The sequence below is a fragment of the Garra rufa genome, chromosome 1 (genome assembly GCF_049309525.1).
Source record: "Garra rufa chromosome 1, GarRuf1.0, whole genome shotgun sequence".
Taxonomy (NCBI): Eukaryota; Metazoa; Chordata; class Actinopteri; order Cypriniformes; family Cyprinidae; genus Garra; species Garra rufa.
The window spans coordinates 38,834,363-38,859,219 of record NC_133361.1 but is presented as its reverse complement, the minus strand read 5'-3'; the positions used below and the strand labels follow the sequence as shown (position 1 = coordinate 38,859,219).

Sequence of the window (24,857 nt, the reverse complement as noted above, 5' to 3'; positions counted from 1 at the left end):
CAGCGGCTTCTCTCTCTCTCCCGACCAAACAGTGTTTTCATGTTTTTCGTCCTGTAAGTCGCATTGTTTTTTGTCTTCGTCACGTTTATCTGCCCTTAAGCGCGTTTATAGCTGAACATTTTTGCTCGACATCAGCAGAAACAAAGTTTTTAAGTTGAACTCTGTGGACGCTGAAGAGCTGAATGATCTGGATCTGCTCCAGAGGCCTATTCAATCACCGACCCCCACTCCCGCACCTCGCCCACAATGAAGGCACCTCAAGCGGTGTGAGAGGAAGCAGAAGAGGGTAAGCGTGGAGGTATCCGAGCTAGGCTAGCGGCTAGTCCACACAAACCTGCTATCCATTCCATCGTTCAGGAAGACCACAAGCAGTACGGGTCGGCAGTAACACATCCAGCACCATTCTTAACACGGGGGCCCCTCAGGGATATATGCTGTGCCCCCTCCTCTTCATTCTGCTGACCCACGACTGCACACCGTCACACAGCTCCAACCTCTTCATTAAGTTTGCAGATGACACAACTGTGGTGGGTCTCATTAGCAACAGGGATGAGACAAACTACAGAAGTGAGGTGAGCCGCCTGGCCACGTGGTGCGGAGACAACAATCTCTCTCTGAATGTGGAGAAGACGAAGGAGATTGTTGTTGACTTCAGGAGAGCGCACACTCAGCATGCTCCTCTGACCATCAACGGTGCATCTGTGGAGAGAGTGAGCAGCACCAAGTTCCTGGGTGTGCACATCACTGAGGATCTCTCCTGCACAAACAACACCACTGCACTGGCCAAGAAAGCACAGCAACGCACAGCCCCCATCATGTACACATTCTACCGAGGAACCATCGAGAGCATCCTGTCGACCTGCATCACTGTGTGGTTTGGAGCCTACAATCCATCCTGCCAAAAAACTCTCCAACGCATAGTCAGAGCAGCTGAGAGGATCATTGGTGTCCCTCTAACCACCTTCCAAGACATCTACAGCACACGTCTCACCAAAAAAGCCCTCAGCATAGCAGCTGATCCCACCCACCCAATGCAAAGCTTCTTCAGCCTGCTGCCATCAGGGAGGAGACTGCAAAGTCTCCAGGCCAGGACCAGCAGTCTGAAGGACAGCTTCATCCTTCAGGCTGTCAGGAAACTCAACTCTCTCCCTGCTCTGCCCCCACTCCCCTCACTCCCCTCATCTGCCCCACAAACTTTCTGAACTGACACACACACACACTGACCTGCACCAGTCACTTTGCGCAGCATTGGTCTGCCAACTACCTCACACTACTCATAAGACTGTTACAAGACTGCTCTGACACTTTTACATTATTACACACAAGCTCTGTTGCACTATATTGTTTACATGGTTTGCACTCTCTACCATATGCCCTTACTTGTATATTGTATTTTTCATTTTTATACATTATATGTTTATTTGTACTTATTCGTATTCTTTGCGGGTGCCAAGTCTACGTCTTCCATTTCCCGCTTCATGCCTCAAACCCATGGATGGGTGCCGTTCATGTTCCAGGAAGGGTACAGTCATTCTGTTTGTACTACAAGAATTAGAAGTTAATAATCTGTGGAACCTCTTGCATATCTACTTCTGTCTTTTAAAGGCCACTATTGTTTCTAAACCTAGTGATGCTGGACACAAGTCATGTTCTTTTGCCAATAGGTATGTTTATGCAATTTTAAGACATAGTTTTGAATGCGCAGTGTTTAATTTGTGTCTCATTGCAGATGGTTTGCAGCTGATGGGAACCAGCAGGTTTGTGGTCATTGTGACTCAACATGGTCCTGATAGTGTTAGATAGCTGCTTTCAAAATTTGCTTTTGATGCTTCAAGTGCTGTACTGGACCTAGGTGTTTGCTTTTCCAGGTGCAAAGCCTCACTTGGTCCCCTAATGGTTCAAGAGCAATGAAAGACTTCTGGTTTTCAATAAATTTGTTAAACCTGTTCTCGTTTCCAGTTTGTTTTTTCTCATTTGCTAATAGATAAACTCTCCAGGTCCGGAGGAGAATCAAGTGTAATCAATTAAGCTGAAAGGGGAGGAGCCATCCTAATTCAAAGCTGTATAAAAGGCAAAGTCAAGCACTGGTGAGTATTGTGGCATTGATTCCAAGTTTGTTAGGATGGCATTCCTGCAAGGTGTGTTAGTGCTGGCTGTGATTGTTGTATTCGATCTGAGCAATGCACAGGGAAGTTTGAAGTACCGTCAAAGTCCAAGGAGCATGAGCTCAGAATCACATCTGGCTTCCGGAGGTCCTGCTGTTTCTCCTCGAGGACTCTGGAACCCTATGGGAATGACCTCTGCCTTGCAGAGTCCTTTTGGAGTTCAGGAGAAGCAGCTGATGCAGGGTCCAGTCAAGCCTCTGGATTGGAGGTTTCCAGTTGTTCCAGAGGTTCAGAGTGAGTTGGCAGTGGATTTCCAGATCAGGCAACCCGTGACTCCCAGTAGCGTAGCTGTTCAATGCAGTGAGAGTAGTGTTCATGTGGAAGTACAGCAGGACTTGTTTAGCAATGGTCACCTCATCCAGCCATCTGGTTTGTCTTTGGGAGGGTGTTCTGTTGTCGGTCAGGTTCCAGGATCTAGGGTGCTCTTCTTTGAGTATGAACTACAGAACTGCAACAGTGTGCTGATGGTAAGAACTTGTGACTCTGTGAATATCCATTAAACCCTTAAATGTAGATTTCTTCACTCTGAGTTTGGTTCTTTAAGAACTGTTCACTGAAAGGTTCCTTGGAACCCAAAATGAATATTCTGTGGCATAACCTCAAGAGCATGGCTGAGTTGAATGCTCTTGGTAACAACTTCCATCTCTTACAGGTAACTGAGGATGAGCTTGTCTACACGTTCTCTCTTACCTACGCTCCCGAGGCACTTGCTGGCACTCCAATTACCCGTGCCGATGGCGCGATTGTTGGCGTTCAATGCCACTATCAAAGGTAAGTGACTGTTGCCTCTTGCCTTGTTGCAACTGTAAGATCAATTAATTGTGTCTTGAACTGCAGGCTTCAAAATGTAAGCAGCGATGCCTTGGTTCCAACTTGGGTTCCTTATGCCTCAAAAGAGGTTGGTGAAGATGTCTTGCTCTTCTTCTTGAAGATCATGTTGGGTAGGTGCAGTTTCTTTGGACCTTTGGCCTTGTGCATGTGGCTTTGCCTAAACTCTGTTCTTCTTGCAGATGACTGGTCCTATGAGAGGCCTTCAAACTATTACTTCCTGGGTAATGTCTTCAATATTGAGGCGTCTGTGAAGGTGTACAATCATGTGCCTCTGCGTGTGTTTGTGGACAGCTGTGTGGCTACCCAAGTACCTGATGTGAACTCCCTTCCGAGATATGCCTTCATTGATAATCATGGGTAAGTTGAACTCTTGGTATTGAGTTGCTCATTGTAACTGCTGTCATCACCCGACGATGATGGGTAAGGTCTCAATGCTTGGTTCTGTAGTTGACCTCCTTGAGTCAATCTTTGTAGCTGAGGTTGATGTTGTAGAGTTGATTTTGCATTTGCCGTTTATAGCAACTTTGTCCTAATTGATAACTAGGGTCAACTCTATAGCGTAAAGTGACTCCATGAATGAAGTGCATCTTGTAATGATTTGTCACTGAGTACATCGCAAAGCCTTGGCACTTGATGCTCTAAAGCGGGGTTCTTCAAATCTTGCCCAGCACTGGGCGTTTAGCTCCAAGAAAAGATTAAAGTGTAGAGTCAACACCACCAAAGCTCCAAAAATCAAGTGCATTTTAGATTTCCAATCCTAATCAAACTCCTGAACCTAATCGAGCTCTAAAGTTTACTGAAACTCCACAAGCAAAATGCTTTTAATCAAGGTTTAGGGTTAAACTCTGCAGGCCTGAGGCTCTTCAGGACTCCTGGACTAGAGCTGCCCTTATGCCTTTAAGGTCATGTAACTGTTTGAGCTCACGTTCTTTTAAGGTGCTTTGTGGATGCCAAGGCTACATCTTCCAGCTCCCGGTTCATGCCTCAAACCCAGTATGACAAGGTCCAGTTCCAGCTGGAGGCATTCATGTTCCAGGGGGGAACCAGTCATTCTGTATGTACTATGAGCATCAAGAGTTAATTTGAGTTTTTCCCTGCTGCTTTGGGTTTGACCTAATTGAGTCTCTCGCAGATCTATATAACCTGTCTCTTGAAGGCCACTATTGCTGCTGTACCAAGTGATGCCGGACACAAGTCATGTTCCTTTGCCAATGGGTATGTTTATGCATTTAAGACCTTTTAGTTTAAGGTGCGGTGTGTAACTTGTGTCTCATTGCAGATGGTTTGCAGCTGATGGAAACCACCAGGTTTGCGGTTGTTGTGACTCAACATGTGGTCCTGATAGTGGAACTGCTGCTTTCAGTGGTAGGTAGCTGCTTTCAAAGTTGCTTTTGATGCTTTAAGTGCTGTATTTGACCTAGGTGTTTGCTTTTTCTAGATGTTCAGTGGGAAGGCAAGGCCTCACTTGGTCCCCTAATGGTTCAAGAGCGTGGCAAGACTTCAACTGGTTTTCAATAAACTTTAAGAAACCTATTCTTGCTTCTGTGTGGTGTGTGGTGTTTTTGTTTTTTTTTTTTTTTTTTTTTTTTTTTTTTTTTGTCTTGGTTTGACTTAAACGTGTTGTCCTTATGGGTAAACTGGCACTCTTAGTACTTGAGGTTTTAAAGGGTCACAAAACCCTAATTTGTTTTGTGCTCATTGGCTGCGTGGCTTGTATAGTACCACTCTACATTGGCTTGACTGCCCTTTTTAAGCATTAATGAGCAGTGTAATGTTATACATGACAAAGGACTTGTCTAATCCAATCTCTGCACCATGCTTTGCATGAGCTGGCACAGTATTTATGCATTGGAAAGTAGCACTTGTGTCACTTGTTTGTTAGCTGGCTTGCTGTTTCAGAGACATGGTTTGTGCCCTTCTTCTTTGTAAAAGTTTGTTTCCCCGTGACAGGTGTAAAGAGTACCCGAAAACCATACTTGAGTAAAAGTACAGATACCTTACTGTAAAAATTACTCCGTTACAAGTCACCAATTCCAATAAGACTTGAGTAAAAGTCTTAAAGTATCCGATTTTAAAAGAACTTAAGTATTTTACTTGTACTGAATGTAGGCTCAAAGAACACAAAGAAATGTGTATAACAAGAAACTGTTTTTTTTTTGTGAGTATTTATATCCTAATATAGAAATGAAATTGAACACCTAAATGTTTCAAAATGGCAGAACAAGTCACTACTCTCAGTCAAACTCAAATGTTCAAAAAAGGCACAAGTAAAATGTTCTTCAAGAAGGTATTTTCAGTCAACAATGGACAAAAAAAAAGTAAAATCCATTATTTCATCTGACAATTCACGATGCCTTGATGGCATACAAATATTCACTTTTGCTGATGGAAAAGGGCATAAAGTCTCTGAAAGAAACTTTAAAAGAAAACGCATAGCATCATTACTGTACATTATAACATTACTCACATGGGGATTTTGAATTCCGCACAGAGATTCCGTTCATGTGGAGTAGTCTCATTTAGCACATAGGTAAATAGCATCCAGTACCTTCAGCACCCTGCAGATGGCCATATCGCCTCTTCCGCTCAAGAAATTACCCATAGCAGTGTACGTTCAAATGTAGTGGAGTAAAGAGTACATATATTACATAAATGTAGTCGAGTAGAGAGTAAAAGTTGCTTATATTTTTGATACTCAGTACAAGTAAAAAGTAGCCAAAAAAATACTTAAGTACAGTTACGAAGTCCATTTACTCAAATACTTTACACCACTGCCCCGTGATGAGACCAGAGCTGAAGTTTGGAGGTGTGCTGCTGGGTTGCGGAGTCCTACGAAAACAGCAAATTTGTCTGTAAGGAACATCTCAGTGTGTTTTTTTTTTTTTTTTTGAATTGGGGACTTGTGGAAACCCGGTTTTGCGGCTCATCTTTTGAAGAAAGACGCCAGCCCAGCTCCTTTCGATTCTGCCATCTGCACAAAAATGGTGTTTGATTTGCGCACATTATGTTATCGTGAACAACCCTCAGTTTTTATGATTTAGGCATGCTCGTTTTTTTAAGTATTTTAAATGTGCGTGTAGTAATTTGTCTTTGCACTACTTGGTACGGTGTTGTTGCTAAATGTTCGTAAAACAATTGCAGTTGTCTTCTGGACGTATGTTCGCTCGCAATTTTGGGCCCTATGACAAAATATGAGTTTGGGTCCCCCCCTACCACACCAAAGCAGATCTCTGGGGGCCCCTAAAGGGCATGGGCCCTTAGAATCGTCCTAACTTACCCCCCCCCTTAGCGGCACCCCTGCTCAAAAGAAAGGAAGTGAAACGTGACAACATGCCCCATAGGTGGGGTACATTGTAACATCTGAGGGGCACCTTGTAACACGACCATATGACAGCTTAAAATGTTATCTGATCGAATGAAAAAAATATACACAACAAACTAAAATATTTTGTCAGTAAAATACATGCGTTAACTTTTTCAAATGAAGTAATGACTTTTTTAAAAAATAAAAATGATCTAATTTTGGAGTTTGAAAATGAACACATTGCAACAATGCTTTGAACGGCCCTGATCGCAACACACAGCTGTACAGTAGTTCAAAACAATATGGACAGATAGATGAAACACATTTAGACATTCAGAAGAACACTCAACTCCACACACAGCTCTCATAGAACACGACACACATAAACGAGCCAAAATGCTTTACATTACTTGAAATAACTTCTGAACATTAAACATTGATTGTCAGCCTTTATTCACCTGTTTCTTGAGGTATCTTATCGAAATTCTTAGAAGTAAATCATGTAAACTGCACCGCTAATGTCATAGAATAGCCTAGTTTAATAACAGCGGGGCATATTGTAACACAGTGTTACAACGTTCCCCATCTGCGCGACTGGAGTTTAAAACAGGTTAGTGTCTTCTGCTGGTTTGCGAAGCATTAATAAACCATCTAAACTGATAAATAACAAATTGGAGATTAAAATAATAGCAGATTTGTCTAATTTTAAATGAATATTTAAAACTGAAATGAAAAGTTTACTTCAGCCAGAAATGTACTTTTACTATGGTAAAATAAATATTCAGCGATATCTTCAAAAGGCTTTTGAATTCTGGCGCTCTTTTTTCTCTGCATAGTGTTGCTGTGGCAACTAGTAAACACCGTAAATTTGGTTATGCTAGCATGTGTGGAAATATTTAAACCACGTGTGTTACAATTAACCCCGCGTTAGGTTGTGCCCCGCTCACCCCTACTACATATTCCCAGCGTGGTGAGTAATATTTGTGTTAAGTAATTTGAGGATACTGATGTATCTTTATGAAGATCGCTATTTGTGATTAGCAATATTAGTAATATTATACACTTGTGTTTGCTGTTTGTGTAGACATATGTTATGTTACTGAACGTTGAGATATTCATGCAATAAGCTGCATTTAGTTAGCAAAGTTTAACGTAAGTCTGTTACAGTAGAGATTGTTAAAAAAAAAAAAAAAGGAAAAATCTGTATTGAGTGTGACGATGTTTGATGCATATGTGATGTAAAAAATATCTGGATATTAATTGTGAACTGTTTGTGTTTACAGTCTGACCGCACGTATGCACATATGTACACTATTCTAACAACAAGTAAAACAACAACAACAACCAAAATGTGTACCGTGTGAGTTCTGCACTAGTGGAATAAAACCAAAATCAAGATCCAAGTTAGGGTTATCATTTCACGGGTAACATTAAAGTCAAACACGAAGGAGAAATAAATTAATAACAACATGGACAAAGGAACAGAAGAAAGTTCTACCCCAGATCAACAACAAAAGGACCTCAAGCGTCAACGTGGAGGTGCAAAGGCCGCAGTGACACGTTTGATGACACAGATTACAACTGCTATGAACTGTGATCAGCCTAAAGATGTAGAGATGAAACTTGCTGCTTTGGAGGAGGCTGTTATGCGGTTTCAACAGATTCATGACATATATCATAAAACATTAGAAGATGAGGATGACCTTGATGCTTCTAAGGGCTATTTAACGTCCGTCCTGCGGGATGTGCAGGACCTCCAGCACACAGTCTTAAGCTGGCTTGAAGAGTTTAAGCAATCAATGGAATCGTCTGATGCATCAAACTTTCATAAGGAACAGCAAATGCTTGACGAAGCTGTTAAACCGCAAATGTCTTCTGTAGACCATCTATCTACACAGTTTCAAGAGAAATAAAATAAAGAGTTCTCTGTTCTTTTAGCTCAACAAGAAGAACGTCTGCGTGCAGAGTTTAAACTACAACTTCGGCAAGCTGAATTTGAAATGGAGGGATTAAAAGACCTACTGAAATTCAAAGACACTGAGATGGAGGAAAATCGACGAAAGGCTGAATTATCGACAAGAAACAAAGATTTCTCAACTCCTGTCTCAGGTAACCCATCTCTTAACTTTCGTCCATCATTCTCACCAGTAAATGAGAATTCCTTATGTCAACTACTAGAGCTGTCAAGGCAACAGTATCAGTCACATGTTGATTCCATGCACTTACTACCTGTTGACATCATCAAATTCGATGGAGAACCCTTAAAGTACTGGCAGTTCATCAGATTGTTTTCCTCAGTCATTGACAAAGAGTCAGTGCCAGATCAAGAAAAACTTACTCGCCTGCATCAGTACACTGTCGGTCAAGCTAGAGATGCTGTCTCACACTGCTTGTACAACCCTGACTCTAGCCTGGGCTATGCAGAAGCCATGGCTGTTCTGAAAAGACGTTTTGGCAATCCGTATGCAATATCACAAGCATGGGTTGACAAGGTGCTTAACCACAATGACATTAAAGACAACAAGCAGTTGCAAAGTTTTGCAGACATTCTGTGTAGCTGTCGAGACACTTTAAAGGCAATGACGTGTGAGGATGAGCTGAATGGTGGACGTACTTTGCTACTGATTGTGGAAAAGCTTCCTGAAGACATAAAGAAAAGATGGTTCTCAATAAATTATGAGATTATCAAATCTGGACGTTTACCAAAGTTGGATGATGTAGTCAGTCTTGTTGAATCTGAAGCCGCTAAGAGAGCTGATCCTATCTTTGGGAATCTTCTTACGCCTGCCAGTCGAAATTCTCCAGCGAGTTCTAAGTCAAATGCTAAGTCAAGCTTCAATAAGAAAAGGCAGACATTCGCAACAGTGTCAGTTACTAATGGATCTACCGCATCATCCGCACCAAAGGTAACTTCAACATTTAAATGTCCAAAGACGGACACTTCCTGAACCAGTGCCAAGCCTTCAGAGCTTTGTCTGTTCAAGAGCGATTGGCCTTTGTTCAACGAAAGCGACCAAAAACCTCAATGTAGTCACCTTAGCAGTGGATCTGCAAGTTGAAGATGCTCAACAAAGGAACTCTTTCCTGATAAAAGGAGTGCTCTGTCGGGATCACCTGAACATAAGTCTGGATAGCCTAGTCACGCAACAGGAGGTGTTTCAATGGCCACATCTGCTGGAAATTGCGGATGAAATCAGTTTACCCGATGCTGATCTAGCTGATGAGGTTCACCTTCTAATAGGTTTAGATCAACCAGACATACTTGCTCCTCGTGACACGCGCTGTGGTGAGTCTGGCGAACCATATGCAATTCTGACTGGCCTGGGATGGACACTACATGGACCAGTAGCTGATGGCTCTACATCTGCTTCTGCCAATTTCATTCGAGCTGATCATTCTTTACGACAAGCTGTTGAAAGAATTTGGAAATTGGATGATCCAGTGCATGTGAACAACGACTCGCTGTCAGTAGTTGATGAGCAAGTTGTGGCCCTATGGAACAAACAAGCAGTCAAAGAGGACGGTCATTACACTCTTCCTATCCCATTTAAGGAACACCCACCACAACTGCCCAATAACTACACTATGGCCAAGCATCGATTAGACCTTTTAGGAAAGAGGCTAAAGAAAGACCCAACTTTGCTTCACAAATATACAGAGGGTATTAGAGACTCTCTGCAGAAAGAATATGCTGAAGAGGTCATCGACATTAACAGAAAAGATGGCTGCGTGTGGTACCTGCCACATCATCCAGTGCTACATCCATGTAAGCCAGAGAAGGTTCGTATCGTCTTTGATTGTGCTGCACGGTACCAAGGTACTTCATTAAATTACCACATATATCAAGGCCCAGACCTTACCAATAAGCTGCTAGGAGTACTTCTCAAATTCAGACAGGAGCCCATTGCTCTAAATGCGGACATTGAGAGCATGTTCTATCAGGTTCGTGTGCCATCTGATGAAAGAGATGTGCTTCACTTCCTGTGGTGGGAAGATAACGACCCGAACAAACCATCTAAGCATTATCGTATGACAGCTCACCTGTTTGGAGGTGTCTGGTGTCCTAGTGCTGCCAATTTTGCCTTGAAACAAGTGGCGGAGGACAATCGTGGAAACTTCTCTGATGACATAGTGGAAACGGTAAAGCAAAATTTCTATGTCGACGATTGCCTTAAGTCAGTCCCAACAGAGGAGGCCGCCATTAAACTTGCTTCCGAACTTCGTGAATTGCTCGCCGGTGGAGGCTTTAGATTAACCAAGTGGTTAAGCAATTCTAAGGAAGTGATGAAATCAATACCAGCCGACGATTGGGCAAAATCGTTACGTGAGGTGAACCTTGACCAAGAGGATTTGCCATTTGAACGAACACTGGGCATCCTTTGGGACGTAGAACGAGATTGCTTCACATTTGATGTCAAATCAGTGGACAAGCCTTTAACAAAGAGAGGTGTATTGAGCACTACCAGTTCTATCTATGATCCTTTAGGATTTGCAAGCCCTTTCGTGCTCAAAGCTAAAGCAATCTTTCAAGAGTTGTGCCGCATGAAAGTCGACTGGGATGAGGAGTTACCAGTAGATATAGCAGCACAATGGCACAGATGGTTGAATGATTTGCCTCTGTTATCAGCACTGACAATTCCAAGATGCTTTAGACCAACATCCACTAGTTGTTTGTTACCGACCCAGCTCCATCACTTTTCCGACGCTTCAGAACTGGCTTATGGCGCAGTTTCATACATCAGAATTGGCGACACTTGCAGGCTGGTGATGTCAAAGGCCAGACTTGCTCCAATCAAACCAGTTAGCATACCACGACTGGAGCTACTAGCAGCAGTTGTTGCAACAGAGCTGGATCAGCATATCAAGCAACACTTAGAGATTCCAATTGAAAGGACTTTCTTTTGGACAGACAGCACTATTGTACTTCAGTACATTAAAAACAAGCATTGCCGTTTCCAGACATTTGTTGCCAACCGCATATCAAAAATACAGGAACGCTGCGGATGAAGTCTCTCGAGGGATGACTATGAGAGAGATTTTGGCAAGTGAACGATGGGTATCTGGTCCACACTTTCTCAGACATGATGAGGAACATTGGCCTGCTCAACCTATTATAAATGACTTGCCGGATGAAGCAGAGATCAAATGAGGCAAAGAAGTCTATACAGCTAGCGTAACATCAAACCAAGCAACGAATAATGCAATGGACAGACTACTGGAACGATATTCCAGTTGGCATCGTTTGAAAAGAGCTACTGCTATCTTGTTGCGTCTCAAGGCTTTGTTACGCAAGAAAGTAAGTGTGCGTCTTTCTGACCCCATAACTGTTGGTGAGCTCCAGCAAGCTGAGTTAGCCATTCTCAATTACGTACAAACTGCGACTGTCAGATCTACTCAAACCAAACCCCGTTCTCTTCTCAAACTTAAACCCTTCAGGGATGAAAATGATCAGCTTCTTCGTGTCGGAGGAAGACTAATGAACGCCCCAATTCCTTATGAGGCTAAACATCCAGTGATAATGCCTAACAATCATCACGTCACCCAGTTGATTATACGTCACTACCATCTTCGCTTGGGTCACGCAGGTCCAGAACGAGTTCTTACAGAAATTCGTCAACGATTCTGGATTCTAAAGGGACGTGCTGTCATAACCCAAACTCTCCTGTAATGCCTACAGTGTCGCAAGTTAAGAGCTAAGCCACAAGCCCAGCAAATGGCAGACTTACCTGATTCTAGAGTGACACCATGTGAGCCTCCATTCACTCGAGTGGGCATAGATTACTTCGGGCCATTCTTAATCAAGAAGGCACGCAGCGAACAAAAGAGGTATGGATGTTTGTTTACATGTCTCTCTACAAGAGCTATTCATCTCGAAGTCGCGCACACCCTTGATACTGATTCCTTTATCAACTCATTACAGCGATTCATCGCCAGGAGAGGCTCGCCTTCTGAAATACGGTCAGATAATGGGACTAATTTTGTGGGTGGATTACGAGAGTTGAGAAAAGCCATCAATGAATGGAATCAGCAAAAGATTTCTGATTACCTGCTGCAGAACAATGTAAAATGGATCTTCAATCCACCTGCCGCCTCCCACATGGGTGGCGTCTGGGAGTGACAAATTCGCACCGTTCGTTCCATTCTAAACACTGTCCTATTGCAGCAGGCACCAGATGACGAGGGTCTGACAACACTGTTTTGTTGCGTTGAGTCTATTGTCAATGGTAGACCAATAACTAAACTCTCAGAAGACCCATCAGATCCTTTACCACTCACCCCAAATCATCTGTTGCTACTCCGTTCTGGTCCAACTCTACCCCCAGGAGCCTTCGTTAAACAAGATGTTTACCGACGCAGATGGCGCCAGGTCCAGTATCTAGCAGATATCTTCTGGTCGAGATGGCTTAAAGAATATTTGCCTGCACTGCAGCAACGCCAGAAATGGCTACAACCAAAGCGGAATCTTCAAATAGGAGATCTTGTGATCATTCTGCATGAAAATACACCACGCAATCACTGGCCACTAGGCCTGATTACTCAAGTTTATCCAGGTACAGATGGACTTGTGCGTACTGTGGAAGTGAAAACACAGGCAGGAGTCTTCAACCGTCCTGTGGATAAAATCTGCTTCCTGGAAGCCAGTTTTATTAGTTGAACTAGTTTAGTTGAGGCATCACCCTTCTTTTCTTTAAATGACCTGTTTGGGTCATTGGGGCCGGGATGTTGGGCGCTGCCCCTTTAAGAACGTTGTTTTTCGGTGAACTCATGTGATCGCTAAAGCAAAGAGCTATGTTGTTCGGCTGTAGCTTGTAAAACTAATGATTACACGTGAAAGTACATACATCTAATACATATTCCCAGCGTGGTGAGTAATATTTGTGTTAAGTAATTTGAGGATACTGATGTATCTTTATGAAGATCGCTATTTGTGATTAGCGCCTAAACGGCTAATATTATACACTTGTGTTTGCTGTTTGTGTAGACATATGTTGTTATGTTACTGAACGTTGAGATATTCATGCAATAAGCTGCATTTAGTTAGCAAAGTTTAACGTAAGTCTGTTACAGTAGAGATTGTTTAAAAAAAAAAAAGGAAAAATCTGTTTACTATTGAGTGTGACGATGTTTGATGCATATGTGATGTAAAAAATATCTGGATATTAATTGTGAACTGTTTGTGTTTACAGTTTGACCGCACGTATGCACATATGTACACAATTCTAACAACAAGTAAAACAACAACAACAACCAAAATGTGTACCGTGTGAGTTCTGGGGCCTCATTTATAAAACTTTCTTACGCACTGATTTGATCTTGGAGTGTTCGTACGATCAAAACCACGTCAAAGTACAGATTTATAAAAACCCTCTTTGACGTGGAAAAGTACTTATCTCCACGTCAGATTTCAGCTTGGCGTACGACCGTTTCCTTTTGGTAATGCCTGGTATTGCAGATAGTTCAGCCTCACTATAATTTGATTTCTTGCGCTCCTTTTTACTTGCCATTGTCACAGAGTTTTTGCTTTAGGAATGAGCTCATTTTTTATGTTTATTAATTAAGCAGGGGCGTTTCGACGGCGGAACATTCAGCTGCACACAATTCCACGATCATTTGTGATTTATAACCGAATGACTGGCGTACGTATGGATTTCGTGGTACGTTCGTTTTCTCTGAATCGCTCTTACGATCAAATCAGAAAAATTCTTAGATAAAATCAAGGATGGTTTCTACGTAAGTCTTTATAAATGAGGCCCCTGCACTAGTGGAATAAAACCAAAATCAAGATCCAAGTTAATGTTATCATTTCACGGGTAACACAAATGGCTTTCAGAAATCTCTATAGTTATTGTCCAGTGTACTTCTGCGTTTATAGTCATTCAACACTAATATAATCTTGGTCAGTGTTTACATCTTCATAATCACCATCATCCATATCTACAAGCTCATAGTCATCCTCAGCGTTCTCTTCTTTCTCGTCCTTATGGAGCACATTTGCATATTAACTGCATCTTTGGACACAAAGTACATTGAAAAAAAGCATGTTTTACTATTGTGGTAAGATGTTTCAGCATGAATGTTTGAAATATCAGCTTGAAATCTCTGCAAGGGTTTGTGCTCGAATGTTGCACAAATTGCTGCACATTTTTGCTTATCTGATTGCAATTTTCTTAACCTCACCTGTGGATGGACAGATGCTTGCACAAAGTGAGAAACACGGAGACTACGTTTACCCACTGAACAGTCCAGCCAGTGACAGGGATACAGAGCAACAGGTTCACAGAGCAACAGGTTCACAGTGTGCTGGTATTATGGTGTGCAAATTAGAGAAGTGAAAACTGCATTGTTGTCACATTTACGAATGAAGGATTGGTCTGCTCTTTACACCCTAAAATAGGTAACAGTGACTTCATTGCTGAACAACATTGCAGTGTGGGTGACAGCAACCTTGGGTGTGAGAGTGCAAGGTGGCCACATTGTTGAACAGGAAGATGTCATCATGGGAAGACATTTTTGGTGAACCAAGACGCCTTACTATATGCTACTTTTTTCACGGTGGCAGGAAGACACTGACACCACATAGTTTTACAAACTCAGTTCTAGGAACTAGCCAGCATGGTGGTTCCAAGAGAACAGTGTTGTCAAATCTGCGGTTTTCCCGCGGAATTGGGACACTTTAAAGGGTTACTCCACCCCAAAATGAAAAAAAATGTCATTAATCACTTACCCCCATGTCGTTCCAAACTTGTAAAAGCTTTGTTCATCTTCGGAACGCAATTTAAGATATTTTGAATGAAAACCGCGAGGTTTGTGACTGTCCTATTGACTACCAAGTAAATAACACTGTCAAGGCCCAGAAAAGTATGAAAGACATCGTCAAAATAATCCATCTGCCATCAGTAGTCCAACCATAATTTTACAAAGCTACGAGAATACTTTTTGAAAGGAAAGAAAACAAAAATAACGACTTTATTAAACAAATTCGTCTCCTCCGCGTCACTGTACCGCCATTTTGAAGAGTATCCCCTGGACGCAAACAGCGTAGTGAGCGTACGCTGTTCTGTGTCAGCTTCGTCATGGGGATACGAGGTGTTTCTCAATGTCAAGGATACGTCCTTGGCAGGACTGGTCCTTCCAAGTCACTTCCTTCAGAGGCTAGGCGAGGCTCCTCTTAAGCATTCGGAGAACACATAAATGGAACAGGCCAGCAAGTGCACGTTATTGCGTCATTACCTCAGTGAAAGGTCCGCTCTTATCATTCATTTAAAAATAATTACATCCATTACGTCAAATTGACCCTGCACTGTTTAAACACACTTGACAGTCAAAAAATCAATATGATTAAAAAGGAGTTTATTGATTTGAAAACGATTATATTGCCCGAGTGAACAGAACTGCGTCCATAGCAACGCTCTGTTTTTCATGGCGTATACTTCGCGGTTGTCTGTTATCAAGAATTAACAGACTGGAATTCAACCAAGCCATTGTAATAATATTTGATATTTAAAAATATTTATAATTTAACAACTATTTGTTAAAGACTTGTCCTATCTCACAAACAAGTTTATTTTTTAATTTCCCCAACTACACTATTTTTACCCTCTTGAGCAAAATGATCCCTTCATTCCCTTCATGACTCCGCTAACGTCCGACATTTGTATTTTTGAACAAGATAGCAAAGCTGCGCGCATAGGATTGTGGGTGATTTTACAGCGCGAAGGCTACACTTATGCATCCTTTCCTGTGTATGGGATATTTTTCGAACGAAGGACGCAGTCCTTGGTTGAAATTCCGAGGATCCTCGACATTGGAACAGTCCTTCGACGGATGTCGATGACGTGGCATCCTCGAAGTTCTGGCTTCCGAGGATCCTTCCTTGACATTGAGAAACGCCTACGCTGTTTTTGTTTGACTCAAAGCGTAAATAAACGTAGAAAACGTATCCACGTGATGCAGCAGAGAACAGCGTACGCTGTTTGCGTCCAGGTGATACTCTCCTAAACGGCGCTACGGTTACAAATTGTTAAGTCGTTATTTTTGTTTTCTTTGCTCTCAAAATGTATTCCCGTAGTTTTGTAAAATTATGGACGACGTCTTTCAGACTTTTCTCGGCAGTCAATGGGACAGTTACAAACCTCCCAGTTTTTATCCAAAATACCTTAAACTGTGTTCTGAAGACGAACAAAGCTTTTACCTTTTTTTCTTTTACCGACAGCAGGAATTATGAAGCAGCCGACAGCGACGTCTTTATTCGCGGCATGTACAAACGTCAACAACCGGTGAATGGAGTATGCCATGATTTGAGTTGTTTTGGTTGTGTCTTGCGGGTTTTGTGACAACGAATATGGAACATAAACGCACAATTTACGTGATTGAAAAACCATGGAAAACTTACTAAATCTCCTGTTTGTAACCAGACTGCGACCACACAAATTAGCTTACTTCACACAGTGTATATTATTAATCAGTTGCAGTGCTCTTCATTTATTTTAGATTTATTACATCTAAGTTTTGATCAGAGCCAGGTTTTTTTTTTTTTTGGCAAAAACAGTTAATTTGGAAATTACTACAGACTTTGTATTTTTCTAGTGTGCATCACAGACAAACATTCCTGTATTATTGAGTCTTGTGAACTACAAACATCTGTTATGTTAAATAGCTAAAAGTACTAAAGCTTAATGGCGGGAGAACAGTATGCACACTGAAAAGCTGCTTCTACTGCGATGTTATTTAAAGGGATAGACAAGTATTGATAGCAATAAAGCTAAACATAATATCAGTGTATCCTAGTTATAAATGCACTAATTTTGGTTGTAATTTTGCAGGAAAATGCAGCTCAATGCCGCAATGCATTGTTATATACATATTAAAAAAATCCCACGTTTCAGAGTGACATCTGAACACACAAACCATGTTGATGTGGTCAGACCCTGAGAATATTTCAAATACTTCAACGAAACCACAGCTTTGTGGGGGAAAGAAAAAAAAGAAAGATCACAAAACCTCAGCATGGTCAGAAACACACAAAACAGAAGTCTTTATTAAACATTACTCTTATCATCCAGGGACCTGACACAACAGAAACATTTTTGTGCGTTTGACTGTATAACAACTGTTAAAGCAGTACAGGGTTTGTGCTGTACGTCGTGTAGATCTCTGTTTGTCATCCTGTGAGTGAGAGAAGAGGCCCGTGGAGGTCTGTGACGCAGTATGGCTCAAAAGCAATGAACCTTTGGGCAGCGACTGAATGCAGAATCAAAAGAAATGGACAGTACTGAGCGACTGGAAGAGGCTTGTGATTTTCACAACAGGTAGATAGAAGTGAATAGACTCTAGCGCTGAATGTCGTGTGCATAGTTGCAGTTAAACGGTCCACACTCCACTATGAGAAGAGCGTGTCAAAGAGAAAGTCATTTCGACCCACCGCACTGTTCAAAGGTTCATGGCGACGGGTTCAGCAGACGTGATGCGGAGGCAGAGCTGTTGTAAACTGGTACAATAATGATATGCTGACACTGATCCACCAGAATTGGATTGTATGGACCCTCATAAACATCCATCAAGCTTATGTTTTTTATCTGAAGGGACCATTCCCACAAAAATAAAAAATCTGTTATTTACTCACCCCTCATGTAGTTCAAAACCTTCTTACCAGTTTGGAATAAACAGAGGGCGAGTAAATGATAAACGTCTCTGGTAATTCAGATAAGACTAATTTCATTTAAATCAAAAGAATGCTACATTATTAAACATGGTCGACACAAGGTCCTACTTTAATAAAGTAACTTCTAGGCAACCACAATTGTGAATTCAGTACTTGTTTGATGTTTTTAGACCTAAAAAATAAACTAGAGACTAGCGTTCTGATGAATCCAGATGTCTGGCAGGGATCAGTGTGTTTTACAGAGGCAGAGTTGTTTGTGAGCTTTACTTAAAGTGATTGTCACACCGAGGCAGTGTTGTTGTTGACAATTGTTCAATGATTGTTGCAGGAGAGCAGAGGCAGTGATGTTGTAAAAGGTACAGAGGAGGACGCGGCGGTGGAAGCATCTCGGCACACACATGTGACAGCTACAACGTGACAGAGATGATTAGAAACAAATCTACCACTAACAGGGCTTCAAGACTGAGGTGCAGGCAAAAAAAAGGCATGACGTTCTGTGTGAAACGCTCAATTACGACATTCTCAATACTTCTGAAACGACACGTTTTTCTTGTGGGCATTTAGCATCTTGTATTCACTTTTTATTTGATAATCTGCTAATACTGTGGAGAGGGGTGTGTCTGTGTCTTTCGACAGCTGACAATTACAAAATTAAAATAAACGATTTTTAAAAAGCTACACAAAGGCATTTACCGCTCTGAGATCTCATACACATCATAATCACAAGCTGCTTGTTTACATGAGATCCTTCATTTCTTCGCCACAACTGCCAAGCTGATCATTCTGAATACGTCTCCAAATCATCTCCTCACTGGACAAAACTGCGTTTTAACCTCACATCTTGAAGTACACGCTTTGTTTTCAGTGCTAGTGTGACATGCCCTTGTGCGTGACGTGAACGGGACTGTCTTGGAGTGAGCGTAACAGTGGGTCGACCATAACCGTGTTTAACTCTTGAGAGAAAAGTGAGAGAGAGAAACGATAAGAATTGTTCTGCATTCCACCTAAGACACAAAATTCAAATCTCATATTTCTGTCAATATAGATTTCATATATTCATATATCTTTTCGTAAGAAAACAAAGAAACAGAACCAAAACGGCTGGAAAGTTCAAAATGTCCCTGACTTGTTGACATTTGACGTCCTAATGTCCTTTAGCTTGCTTTAAGGGATTGAAATTTATAAAATAAAGTCACAGGCCCAACAGGAAGACAGTTTCCCTGGGCCTTCACAGTTTGTGTGATGGGAGCAGAGCTGGGAAGACACAGTAAGGAGCCGTAGGGCGTTTGTTCTGCGCGTTCATCTTCGTGAACCACGGCCACATGAAAAGCTGCAGGGCTCTGGTAGTCACTGACTCACTGGTGGTTTTAATGACAGTGTGAGTTTCGAGCAGGCTCGGCCTGTGTGCAACTCAATTGGTCTTCAGCTAATGAAAGCCGGCCAGATTTACTGTTCGATTCGGGTCCGGTCAGCCCGGATCAAAGTCTACCGGAATTCTGGGTTCTGGCGCTGATCGGCTGTGGCTTATTTCTGGTTTCAAACCAGTTTCATTCCGTACGGAGGGAGCCCTGTCTGGAGGTGAGGCTCAGGGGGAGTGAGCTGAGGGGCTGCTGTGCGCCGAGCTGGGAGACAAACTAGGGCTGCAGCTTCCTGGCGGGGCTCCTCCGCCTCCTCTCGCCCCGCCGCCACCCTCCAGACCCTCCGAATTCTCCAGCATCTCTTGAATGAGCGGAGGCATCGAGCCGGGAATCTCCATTTTCAGCGTTATTACTCTTTCAGCTCCTGATTAAGAAAGAAGAAAATAAAATGTCAGAACGGATTCCGTTTGATTCGAGTTTGATGTTCAAAGAGTGGCTGTGAATGTCACCTTTAGCACTGATGCTCCTCAGATCTGTGATCTTCATCAGCATCTTGGGGAACATGTGTGGTTTATGAGGCCTCCTCTTTCTCACATAGATCTTAAGGGCCTCCAAAAGCGGCTCCTGAAGCACATCCACCTTATCCGACTGCTCCAGATCCTGCCGATCTGAACACAAGTGCAGTTTTAGAACATTGGCTTAGAAAGAGTCACACATGTAGGGTTGCGATTCATGAATCGATTCTGAGATATTTTTTCAGAATGCATCGCAATTCTCTCTGGAATCGATTTTGAGCTTTTTTTAACAGCAGATGGCGCTGTAATCTAGTTTTTAACCCCACACTCAAACGCTCACAAAGAGCACTTTGGCTCAGAAAGCTTTTATGATGGGAGATTATGGGGCAGCCGTGGCCTAATGGTTAGAGAGTCGGACTTGTAACCCGCAGGTTCGAGTCTCAGGTCCGGCAGGGATTGTCGGTGAGGGGAGTGAATATCCAGCACTCTCTCCACCCTCAATACCACGACTGAGATGAGACCCTTGAGCAAGAAATAGTTTTTTTTTTTTTAGAAAATAACTGATTGTTTCACTAGATAAGACCCTTATTCCTCAACTGGGATCATTTAGAGTCCTTTGAAGCTGCATTTTGGAAGTTCAAACTCGCAGACACCACTGAAGTTCACTATACAGACTTTATTTATGATTATATTAGGTTCAATTGTGTGTAAGAATTTGGAAGCAAGCAGAGTGTGTCTGTTTCTAAAGCATTCAGCGCCATCTGCTGTTCAAAACCAAGCTCAGAATCGATTTGAGAATTGCGATGCATTTGAAAGATCTCAGAATCAATGCAGAATCATTTCTCGATTCGCAATACATTGATTTATTTCATGAGTTTATATTCAATCATCATCTAAATGGAAAAGTGTATTTATAGACGATAATTTAAAGTTGTTAACTTATATACCGGAAAAAAAGTTAAAAAAAATTACAATAAGTATTAAATAAACAGTTTAGTATACATGTAATTTGGGTACAAAATTACAAAGTAATATATATATATATACACACACACATACACATACATACACACATACATATACACACACACACGTGAAGGGCTGACAGATAAAATACAATTACTAATCCAAAAAGTGACTGAATGAAAAATTCCATATGAGGACTTTTACAAACCAAAATATAACAACTAAATGATGTTCAAAAAGCTGCAGTACCTCCACACAGCAGACAGATGGCGCTAAGAAGCCCCGTTTCTGCATCATCCATCTCCAGCGGCAGGAGCTGGTTGGCAAAAGCGAAAACTAAATCTGTCAGTGGACCGAAGCCAGCGTTGTGCATCTGCGTGCGGTTCAGTGTCAGACCATCTGAAAACGTCATTGTGTCCTGATCTGGTGTGTAGCGTGTACATATTCGCAGAATCTGTGAAAGAAAATCAAAGCCACAGGTTATCAGCCTACACACTTCTGTAAAAATGGTGCATCTATTCATGCACTACTTCGACACAAGTGCACACGCGAGTGTGTTGTGTTCTTACCAGGATGTCGAGACATGCAGCCTTTAACAGGGTGATCTGATCTGCGATAGTGAGCGTGGTGAAGCCGGGCAGCTGCTTGGCGAACTCCACCGTTTTAATAATGCATTTGGTGGAGAGTTCACTGAACTTGTCCCACAGGTCAACATCCAGAGCAACCCTGTGATCTGCACTGTTGTTCTGTTCGAGGAAAGAGCCAATGTTTGCTTGGTTTGTGATTCATTTCCCCACAATTCCACAAGGATGTCACGGTTAAGAGCTGCTTTGCTCCTGACTTACCGTGGTGTATTTGCCCAGCTGGCACAGGGAGGGGAAGGTTTCCTGATGGGCCTTCCTAACCCGCTCGATCATCTGCTCCGTATCAGGACTTAAGACGTAACTCTCCGAACACTCCTGCTTCTTCTCTTCCTTCTTCCTCTTGTTCCGGTCATTCCGAACAGCTGCGAGGAAAAAGAAACAAAAAGTCAAACCATCAGATAAACACTCCACTGATTAACATATGCTTTTTACCAGCAGCAGCAATAATTGAGAAATAAATGTCTAACTAAAAATAAATATAAAACTAATAATAATATACACATGCCACAAGATGGCAGTAAATGTCCAGAGTGGTTTTGCTGCCTAATAAAAACAGCAGATCATACACAGTTAAACCTCTTTCAGATCCAGGATCTTCTTGCGATTCAATCATTTTGGCAGCTAATTTACTTCGAAACAACATTGAATGAAAGAGCAGATGGATTAAGTGGGAGACCCATAGAACATAGGGGATATACATAGAGAGAGAGAGAGAGAGAGAGAGGAAAGGAAGAGACAGAAAAATACATTTCTTGCAGTATTTCCAGAGAGAAAAATAGCTGATTAAAAAAAAACAAAAAAAAACAAAAAACAAGTGCTTTGATGGGACAGTTCAAAAAGAGCTTTAGGTAAGAAAGTCTCAATTGCTAAACAAGCAGAAAAAGAGGAAAAAAATTTAAGGATGTGATTCTCTGAGGGTCTTCCCTTCTCTGTGACAATGGAAACATGTTTACAGTAATACACCGGCCTTAATGATACAGAGTAAACAACAGTATAATAGAAAAGACATATGCAAAAAAACACATATGTAGAGGCATTATACATGTATCCAATATACAAACCACTGGTAACTCACAGAACAGCTCATTATTTGTGTTGGGCAACGATTCATCGGAATTAATCACAGCCAAAATAAAAGTTGTTTTGTTTATATATATGTGTGTGTGTGTGTGTGTGTGTGTGTGTGTACTGTGTATATTTATTCTTAATCAAAAAACTTCTATTTTAAATGCGATTAACCATGATTAATCGTTGCCCAGCACTACTTATTGTACAAAGTACGTGTTTACAAGATTTTTGAAAACGCCTTTTTCTTTTTGGCTTTGACGTCAAACATGAATGTGAATAATACACCAGAACACCATTAACAGTGTTTACAAGCAGATCGAAATCAGGGTAACGGGACAAATTAGGTTTTGCATAAAACCAATAATGACCTTTCTCTGAAAAAGACAGCTTCAGGCATTCAGAATCAGTACTATTCAAAAGTCATTAAGATTTTTAAGAAATTAACACTTTTATTCAGCAAGAACACAAATTGATCAAATCTGGAATCTGAGGTTGCAAGAAAATAAACTACTAAATATTAAGAAAATCGCATTTAAAGTTGTCCTAATGTATAGTACTAATAAACAATAAGTTTTGATATATTTACAGTAGGAAATTTACAAAATATCTGCATGGAACATGATCTTTACTCAATATCCTAATGATTTTTGGCATAAAAGAAAAAAAATAAAAATCACAAATTTTGACCCATACAGTGTATTGTTGGCTATTGCTGAAAATTTACCCGTGCTACTTAATACTGGTTTTGTGGTCTATGGTCACATATGTTAAGAGATAACATTAATTTTAAAATGTCACAATATTCCACAATAGTATTGTTTTTACTATATTTTTGATTATATGCAGCATTGGTGAGCATGGGACTCTTACAGTCATGTTTTAAAATACCTAACTGGCCCCAAACGTTTCAACAGTGCATGTAATCTTACATACTGTCAGGTTTTCAAAGATGAAGTGTGTCATTTCACTTGCGCCATCGTTGGCCAAAAAACACAGTCCCATGCCATTGGTTTAATCCACACTGCTGCATCGAGCCAGTCGGGTTGCTGAAACAATCAGTCTTTTGATAGCATTACATTATTTATTCTTCAGGGAAATCGGTGAGGTATAAGTGGTTTACTTTGAGATGTTTTTGCACATTCAACTGGGATGAGAAAATCTTAATGACATTGAAGAATTGCAAACTTCACTGGTAAAAATAATCAATGTAAGATCGTGCATGTAAACGCGCTCATTGTGTTTCATCGCACACATACACGCAGATGTGCTGATGGTGTGCAGTGTGCAGAGATGAGAAATGAATGTTGGTGGTTGTTAATAACTGTGACAAACGACCTCTGCTTTCACTAAAATCCAACCTAATCTAATCACGTCACATGACAAATATCAGCCCGCTTTAAAGAGCTTTAAACGGGCTCTCCCTCTGCGCCTGCATTCCTCCCTCCTTCCATTCTTCCCTCTCTCCGTCTCTCGGTTTTCCTGGAACCACACAATCTCTCTGTTTTCTTGTTCTCACAGCCTCAATCACTCCTTTATCTCATGTTTTCTTGCTGTTTTTGGTTAGGACTCCTTCCTTTGTCTAAAGATAACTCGATGGCTCTTCTTTTCCCCCCTCCTCCACACGCATACTGGGGGAGCAAGCGAGAGGGGTGGTAAAGGATGATTCTCCCTCACTTCTCCCCACAGCCACATATTCATTTCTCCAGAGGGAGCTGGGTGCCAGCGTGGGCTCAGAAAACACAATCTAATGGAGCCATTAAAGAACTATTAACGCAGGGAGGTAATCTTTCACGACACGACATGTGCGAAAAGACGAAACCTGCTTGCAAACAACTTTATGATGACAAGAGCGCGCCATCATATCCGGGCGGAGAGAATGAAATATGTAAAATAACAAATCTGGGGCAGAGATTTTACCCTGCTCTGTAGCAAACTGCATTTCAGTACAGCACTGAAAGAAAAGTGTACATGCTTTCATGCTAACAACAGAACAAAAGTACATACGAACCCATATTTATTCTTAAAGGGAGAGTTCACCCAAAAATGAGTGGTGTCATTAATTACTCGCCCTCATGTCAAACCCGTGAGACCTTCCTTCATCTTCAGAACACAAATTAAGATATGTTTGATGAAATCCGAGCTCTTTCTGACCCTGCATAGACAGCAATGCAACTGACACGTTTAAGGCCCAGAAAGATAGTAAGGACATCGATAAAATAGTCCATTAGTGGTTGAATCTTAATTTTATAAAGCTACAAGAACACTTTTTGTGCTCAAAGAAAACAAATTTTATTCATTATTATCTAGGGGTGTAAAAATTAATTGTTTTTACGATGCATCGTGA

At 41.5% G+C, this 24,857-nt stretch overlaps 2 protein-coding genes across 3 annotated transcripts in view; one reads left to right on the top strand and one right to left on the bottom strand.

The window, feature by feature from the left end:
- The first annotated feature begins 2,122 nt into the window (after positions 1 to 2,122).
- LOC141330000 (zona pellucida sperm-binding protein 3-like) lies at positions 2,123 to 4,514 on the top strand. The gene is made up of 8 exons (XM_073835500.1): positions 2,123 to 2,632; positions 2,818 to 2,936; positions 3,003 to 3,106; positions 3,176 to 3,353; positions 3,933 to 4,050; positions 4,129 to 4,211; positions 4,276 to 4,361; positions 4,435 to 4,514. The coding sequence occupies exons 1-8, from the start codon at positions 2,123 to 2,125 to the stop codon at positions 4,512 to 4,514; spliced, it is 1,278 nt and encodes a 425-aa protein (XP_073691601.1).
- Positions 4,515 to 17,310: 12,796 nt separating this feature from the next.
- rarab (retinoic acid receptor, alpha b) overlaps positions 17,311 to 24,857 on the bottom strand; it is a 171,003-nt gene continuing 163,456 nt past the window's right edge. For both annotated transcript variants that reach the window (XM_073839960.1, XM_073839969.1), the window contains 5 exons: positions 21,647 to 21,807; positions 21,371 to 21,547; positions 21,051 to 21,255; positions 19,830 to 19,988; positions 17,311 to 19,744 (listed from right to left, as the gene is read on the bottom strand). In XM_073839960.1, the coding sequence (XP_073696061.1) occupies positions 19,548 to 19,744; positions 19,830 to 19,988; positions 21,051 to 21,255; positions 21,371 to 21,547; positions 21,647 to 21,807 (899 nt within the window). In that variant the 3' untranslated portion in view covers positions 17,311 to 19,547. The remainder of the gene's footprint in view (positions 19,745 to 19,829; positions 19,989 to 21,050; positions 21,256 to 21,370; positions 21,548 to 21,646; positions 21,808 to 24,857) is intronic.

What these genes read in the sequence shown, in the direction of transcription:
- LOC141330000 (XM_073835500.1), top strand. Translation starts at nt 2,123, where the DNA reads ATGGCATTCCTGCAAGGTGTGTTAGTGCTGGCTGTGATTGTTGTATTC. An exon ending in GTTCAATGCCACTATCAAAG is followed by an intron (nt 2,937 to 3,002) that starts GTAAGTGACTGT and finishes CTTGAACTGCAG; the next exon opens with GCTTCAAAATGTAAGCAGCG. An exon ending in AGGGGGGAACCAGTCATTCT is followed by an intron (nt 4,051 to 4,128) that starts GTATGTACTATG and finishes AGTCTCTCGCAG; the next exon opens with ATCTATATAACCTGTCTCTT.